Source organism: Carlito syrichta, unplaced genomic scaffold, assembly GCF_000164805.1.
Source record: "Carlito syrichta isolate Samal-C Ts95f unplaced genomic scaffold, Tarsius_syrichta-2.0.1 Scaffold304675, whole genome shotgun sequence".
In the NCBI taxonomy this organism is placed as follows: domain Eukaryota; kingdom Metazoa; phylum Chordata; class Mammalia; order Primates; family Tarsiidae; genus Carlito; species Carlito syrichta.
Window position 1 is genome coordinate 169,269 of NW_007248771.1, and position 7,674 is coordinate 176,942.

Here is a 7,674-nt window from a genome sequence, read left to right on the forward strand (position 1 = left end):
TGGGTCTTGAACCCGCGGGCTCAGGCAATCCACTCACCTCAGCCTCCCAAAGGCGCGGGATTACAGGCTGAGCCACCGAGTCTGGCTTATATCCATCTTGTTTTAGGGTCTCCTGTGTCACCGAGGCTGGAGTGTAATGGCACAATTACAGCTCATGGCAGCCTCAACCTACTGGGCTTAGGCAATCCTTCTGCCTCAGCCTCCTGAGTAGCTGGGACTACAGGTGTGTGCCAGCCACACTGGAAAGCTGATTTTTTCTATTTTTTGTAGAGACACAGTCTTGCTATGTTGCCCAGGCTGGTCTCAAACTCCTGGGCTCAAGCAATCCTCTTGCTTTGGTTCCCAGAGTGCTGGGATTATAGACATGAGCCACTGCACCTGACCAAGATGAAAATTTTTTTTATTTGGTGTCTCACTCTGCTGCCCAGGCTGGAGTGCAATAGCACACTTATGGCCATGCAGCCTCTACCTGCTGGGATCCAGCGATACTTCTGCATCAGCCTTCCAAATAGCTAAAACTACAGCCATGTGCTACCATACCTGGACAATTTTTTTTTTTTTTTGAGTTGGAGTCTTACTCTGTTGCCCAGGCTGGAGTGCCATGGTACACTCATGGCTATCCCGGCATCGACCTGCTGGGCTCCATTGATCTTTCTACCTCAGCCTTCCAAGTAGGCAGAATTACAGGCGTGCGGTAGTACTCCTGGCTAATTTTTGATTTATTGTAGAGACGGGGTCTCGCCAAGTTGCCCAGGTTGGTCTCGAACCCACAGTCTCAGGCAGTCCCCTCGCCTTGGCCTCTCAAAATGCTGGCATTACAGGCTGAGCCACTGAGCCCGGCCCAATTTTTTTGTTTATTGAAGAAACGAGGTCTCACCAAGTTGTCCAGGCTGGTCTCGAATCCCTGGGCTCAGGCAATCAATCCTCTCTCCTCGGCCGCCCAAAATGCTGGGATTATAGACTTGAGCCACCGTGCCCAGCCCAAGATGAAATATTTTAAACTTTATGTTGTTGTTTTATCATTCACTGAATTGTCTTTCTTACTTTTTATTTTTTATTTTTTGAGTTGGAGTCTCACTCTGTCACCCAGGCTGGAGTGCAGTGGCACACTCATGGCCACCCCAATGTCAACCTGTTGGGCGCTGGCAATCCTTCCACTTCAGCCTTCTAAGTAGCCGGAACTGCAGGCGTGCATTACCACACCTGGCTAATTTTAGATTTATTGTAGAGATGAGATCTTGCCAGGTTTCCTGGGCTGGTCTCGAATCCACAGGCTCAGGCAACCCACTCGCCTCAGCCTGCCAAAGTACTGGGATGACAGGCTGAGCCACCGAGTCCGGCCTGAATTGTCTTTTAAACATCTTTTTTTCCTTTTAGAATTGGCGTCTGTAGATTTTCTCACCTCCACTTGGGAAGGTCATGGAAGATCTAGAGGAAACACTATTTGAAGAATTTGAGAACTACTCCTATGTCCTGGAATATTCCTCTCCAGAGTTGGACTCAGAGGACAAAGCCCACCTGGGAGCTGTCCAGTGGGTCTCCCTGGTGTTGTACTGCTTAGTGTTTGTCCTGGGAATTCCAGGAAATGCTACTGTCATCTGGTTCACGGGATTCAAGTGGAAAAAGACAGTAACCACACTCTGGTTCCTCAACCTGGCCATTGCAGATTTCGTTTTCGTCCTCTTTCTGCCCCTGTACATCTCCTATGTGGCCATGGGTTTCCACTGGCCCTTTGGCGTCTGGCTGTGCAAGGCCAATTCCTTTGTTGCCCAGCTGAACATGTTCGCCAGCATCTTCTTCCTGACAGTGATCAGCCTGGACCACTACATCCACTTGATCCACCCCATCTTGTCGCAAAGGCATCGAACCCTAAAGAACTCCCTGATTGTTACCATGTTCATCTGGCTCTTGGCTTCTCTCATTGGGGGTCCTGCCCTCTACTTCCGGGACACTGTGGAGTTCAACAACCACACTCTTTGCTTTAACAATTTCCATGAGCATGATCCTGACCTCACCTTGATAAGGCACCATGTTCTAACCTGGGTAAAATTTATCATTGGGTATCTCTTTCCTTTGCTGACAATGAGCGTTTGCTACTTGTGTCTCGTGTTCAAGGTGAAAAAGCGCAGCCTCCTGGCTTCCAGCAGGCACTTCTGGACAGTCCTAGCTGTGGTAGTGGCCTTCCTGGTTTGCTGGACCCCTTACCACCTGTTCAGCATTTGGGAACTCTCCATTCACCATGGTAGCCATTTCCAGCAGGTGCTGCAGGCTGGGATCCCCCTCTCCTCAGCCTTGGCCTTCCTCAACAGCTGCCTGAACCCCATCCTGTATGTCCTGATCAGTCGGAAGTTCCAAGCGCACTTCCGGGCCTCGGTGGCTGAGATCCTGAAGCACACGCTGTGGGAGGTCAGCTGCTCTGGCCCAGTCAGTGAGCAGCTCAGGGTCTCGGAGACCAAGAGCCTGGACCTCCTGGAAACAGCTTCTTGAACTGTGGCTTTTCCACAAACCAGTGTCAGGCCTTTGTGGGGGTCCTCTAGCAGATGCATGCATATTGAACTTGGTTCCAGGATGTAGAGCTAACTTTGTTTTGTTATTGTTTTCATTTGGTTTTGGTTAGTGTATTGGCATTACATTTTTTTTTCCTGAGTTGGAGTCTCACTCCGTTGCTCAGGCTGGAGTGCAGTGGCATGCTCACGGCCACCCCAGGGTTGGCCTGCTGGGTTCAGGCAATCCCTCTGCCTCAGCCTTCCAAGTAGCTGGAACTACAGGTGCACTCTACCAAGCCTGGCTAAGGCATTATATTTTTGTGTACACAAAACTTAGGAAGGATTTGCAAAATGTTCTTTCCTGCAACGTAAGTAATCTGTGTCATTCTTACCAATTACACCATGGTGGATTAATCACCACTGTTTTTTTTTTTTTGAGTTGGAGTCTCACTCTGGCACCCAGACTGGAGTGCAGTGGCCGCTCCCAGCCACCACAGCCTCGACCTGCTGGGCTCCGGTGATCCTTCCACCCCAGCCTTCCAAGTAGCTGGAATTACAGGCGCGTGCTACCACGCCCGGCTCATTTTTGATTTATTGTAGAGATGAGGTCTTGAACCCGCGGGCTCAGGCAATCCACTCACCTCAGCCTCCCAAAGGCGCCGGGATTACAGGCTGAGCCACCGAGTCCGGCTTAATCACCACTGTTGAAGCAATAGCAGCTATTTAAAAAAAAAAACTTTTAACCTTTTAAAAGCCCTAAATTTTAATATTAAATATATGACTAGGCTGGGCACAGTGGCTCACACCTGTAATCCCAGCACTTTCAAGGTAGAAGCGAAAGGATTGCCTCAGCCCAGGGGTTTGAGACCACGTTGGGCAACTTGGCAAGACAATAAATCAAAAAATTTGCCAGATGTGTTGGTGCACACCTGTGGTTCCAGCTACTTGGAAGGCTGAGGTAGAAGGATCACCTGAGCCCAATAGGTCGAGGCTGCAGTGGTGGTGAGCGTGCCACTGCACTCCAGCCTGGGTGACAGTGAGACTCCGACTTAATAAATACACAAACAAACAAAAGAACAAAAAACTATATGACTAGCTAATTTCAAAAATGTTGTTTTGCTTAAATTCATTTTAGTTTTGCACAAGTGATCTAGACATATTCTTGAAATGCAACGTGTTAATTTATTTTACATAATCTCTGTATATGCATTTATGAATTAAAGTAACAGCTGGTTATCTTAGTTTAAAACATGTTCCAGTTAACTGTTGTTTTGTTTTGTTTTGTTTTGTTTTTGAGTTGGAGGCTCGCTCTGTCACCCAGACTGGAGTGGAGTGGCATACTTCCGGCCACCGCAGCCTCAACCAGCTGGGCTTCCTTCCACCTCAGCCTTCCAAGTAGCCAGAACTACAGGCGTGTGCTACCATGCCCAGCTAATTTTTTGATTTATTGTAGAGACGAGGTCTCACCAAGTTGCCCAGGCTGGTCTCGAACCCATGGGGTCATACAATCCTCTCACCTCGGCCTCCCAAGGTGCTGGTATTATAGGCTTGAGCCACTGCACCTGGGTGGACTGTTGTTTAATAAACTGTCCCAAAACTTCGTTGCTTAAAACAGTTGTTTAGGCTGGCATGGTGGCTCAAGCCTGTAATCCCAGCACTTTGGGAGGCTGAGGCAATAGTATTGTCTGAGTTCAGACATTCGAGACTAGCCCGGGTGACTTTGTGAGACCTCAACTCTAGAATAAATCAAAAAATTAGCTGAGGGTAATGGTGCACTTTTGTAGTTCTAGCTACTTGGAATGCTGAGGTGGAAGGATCGCCTGAGCCCAGCAGGTTGAGACTGCAGTGGCTGTGAGTGTGCCACTGCACACCAGCCTGGGCGACAGAGTGAGACTTCAACTAAAAAACAAAAATCAAAAAACAAAAAACAGTAGTTTATTTGTGATATAATTTTCAATCCTGAGTGTTAGGAATTCAGAAGCATACGAGAGTGGCTCGTGTATGCTTTGCGACATCCCAGAGTGCTGGGATTGCAAGTGTGAGTCACTGCACTTGGCTATGTGGATTTTTTTCTTTTAGCATTTCCAGAATCTTCAGGCTCTTTGGTTCTCCACAAAGTGAAATGCTGCCCTCTGCTGGCTCTCACGATACTGACAACCTGAAAATGTCCGCCCCCATCTTACTCAATATAGTCAATATCTGATTACATCAATTCTCTTTATAGTCTCCCACATTCAAGGTATTCAACATGTGGCTCGGTAAGGTGGTTCATACCTGCAACCCCATTAGAGGCTGATGACCTAATTGCAGACAAATACTGCCACGTCCCCCGAGCAGGGCTAGTTGGCTCTCATATCTTTTTTTTTTTTGAGTTGGAGTCTCACTCTGTCACCCAGACTGGAGTGCAGTGGCCAGGAGTGGCCACTGCAGCCTCGACCTGCTGGGCTCCGGCGATCCTTCCACCTCAGTCTTCCAAGTAGCTGGAACTACAGGTGCGTACTACCACGCCCAGCTAATTTTTGATTTGTTGTAGAGATGAGGTCTCACCAAGTTGCCCAGGCGGGTCTCGAACCCTCGGGCTCAGGCAATCCACTCACCTCAGCCTCCCAAAGGCGTGGGATTACAGGCTGAGCCACCGAGCCTGGCTTGAAATGGTTTTCATTCCCAACAGTTTTATGTGTGATTGAGCTGCCACCCTGTAAGAATTTTCTTAGCTCTTATTTCATGTTTTTTCCTTATGGGGCAATTAGAGAAAAGAAGAGATGGCATGCTCCTTGTTTTCAGCTTCCTTCAACTGCAGAGTCAGAAACAGATAACAAAACAAAACAAAACAAAAAACCTGTTTGTATGCTTGCTATGCCTTCTGCGGCCATTAGTTTAGAAAATGTTCATTGTATTGGCTTACATGCAGATAGGCATCGGGGTGACAGCAAAACATTAAAGACAATAAATGTCCACTCAACAGGAGACTGGTCCAATAAGACAGAAGACGATGAATCATTTGTTAATAAATGAGGATGCTCTCAATGGACTGATATGGAGTATGCCAGGCATAACCTCCACGGTATCCAAGCCCATTCCTGTAAGCAAACATCAAATGCAGAGTGTATGTGGTGACAACTGTCTATGCATTCACTTGAGGTAGCTCTGGGAAGACCTGAGAACCCAGTAATGCCGGTTGCTTCCATGGGGTGACCTGGAGGCCCAAGGGACAGAAGAGACTTCACTGTATACCCTCCTGAGTTCTCAATTGTCTTGATGTATTTTCCATTTTTAAAAATTGGAAATTAAAGATACCAAGAAAACGTTTTCTATTCAAGGCTGTGAAGTCAGGATTCCAAAACTGCAAAACTGTTTCATCACTGTAAGGTTTGAGACATTCTAAGGGTTTTTTTTTTTTTTTGAGTTGGAGTCTCATTCTGTCACCCAGACTGGAGTGCAGTGGCCGCTCCCGGCCACCGCAGCCTCGACCTGCTGGGCTCCGGCGATTCTTCCGCCTCAGCCTTCCACATAGCTGGAACTACAGGCACGCACTACCACGCCCAGCTAATTTTTGATTTATTGTAGAGATGAGGTCTCACCAAGTTGCCCAGGCAGGTCTCGAACCCGTGGGCTCAGGCAATCCACTTACCTCAGCCTCCCAAAGGTGCGGGATTACAGGCTGAGCCACCGAGCCCGGCTTGATTCTAAGGTTTTGACAACCTTTTTTTGGTTTTTGAGTTGGAGTCTCACCCTGTTGCCCAGGCTAGAGTACAGTGGCATGCTCATGGCCACCACAGCATCAACCTGCTGGGCTCTGGCGATCCTTTCACCTCAGCTTTCCAGGTGGCTAGAACTACAGGTGTGTGCTACCATGCCCAACTAATTTTTTTGTTTACTGTAGAGACAAGGTCTTGCCAAGTTGCCCAGGCAGGTCTCAAACCCACGGGCTCAGCCAATCCACTCACCTGGGCCTCCCAAAGTGGTGGGATTACAGGCTGAGCTACCAAGCTCGGACAACTTTTTTTTTTTGACTTGGAGTCTCACTCGGCTGGAGTGCAATGGAACACTCATGGCCACCACAGCCTCGACCTACTGGGCTCAGGCTATCGTTCCACCTCAGCCTTCCAAGTAGCTGGAACTACAGGCACATGCTACTACACCCAGCTAATTTTGATTTATTGTAGATACGAGATCTCACCAAGTTGCCCAGGTTGGTCTTGAACCCTGAGCTCAGGCAATCCTCTCACCTCAACCTTCCAAAGTGCTGGAATTACAGGTTTGAACCACCGCACCCAACTGTTTTGACAACCTTTTAATCAAATGATTATATCTGAAACTGAATCCCCTGAAAGTGTCAGTGATTGTTAATTTTCTTTAGCCTTATCCTATACCAAAAAGTGTGAATTGTTTTATTACAATTCACTAGTTATGACATCTCTACCTCTTCACAGCAGTAAACTTGTTATTCATGTGAGTTTCTTTTCAGTGAGAGTCTCACTGTCACCGAGTTTGGAGTGCAGTGGCACACACGGCCACCTCAGCCTCAAGTTGCTGGGCTCACGTGATCCTTTTGCTTCAGCCTTCCAAAGTAGCTGGAACCACAGGCATGTCCCACCATGTCCAGGTAATTTATTTATTGTAGAGGCGAAGTCTCACCATGTTGCTCAGGCTGGTCTTGAACTCCTGAGATCAAGCAATGCTCTCACCTCCACCTCCCAGAATGCTGGGATTGCAAGTGAGTCACTGTACTTGGCTATGTGGGTTTTTTTCTTTTAGCATTTCCAGAACCTTCAGGCTCTTTGGTACTCCACAAAGTGAAATGCTGCCCTCTGCTGGCTCTCACGATACTAACAACCTGAAAATGTCCCCTCTCATCTTAATACAGTCAATATCTGATTAAATCAATTCTCTTTATTTTTCTGAGTTGGAGTTTCACTCCGTCGCTCAGACTGGAATGCAGTGGCCGCTCCCTGGCCACCGCAGCCTCGACCCGCTGGGCTCCGGTGATCCTTCCACCTTAGCCTTCTGAGTAGCCGGAATTACAGGCCCACGCTACCACGCCCGGCTCATTTTTGTTTTATTGTAGAGATGAGGTCTTGCCAAGTTGCCCAGGCGGGTCTCGAACCCGTGGGCTCTGGCAATCCACTCACCTCAGCCTCCCAAAGGCATGGGATTACAGGCTGAGCCACCGAGCCCAGCTCAATTT

General features: G+C 48.1%; 1 protein-coding gene across 1 annotated transcript in view; it reads left to right on the forward strand.

Annotated features, from left to right (window-relative positions):
• Positions 1-2,487, forward strand: part of GPR1 (G protein-coupled receptor 1) — an 8,452-nt gene extending 5,965 nt beyond the window's left edge. The window contains exon 2 of the mRNA XM_008060618.1: positions 1,378-2,487. Within this exon, the coding sequence (XP_008058809.1) occupies positions 1,420-2,487 (1,068 nt within the window). The 5' untranslated portion in view covers positions 1,378-1,419. The remainder of the gene's footprint in view (positions 1-1,377) is intronic.
• The last annotated feature ends 5,187 nt before the right edge of the window (positions 2,488-7,674 follow it).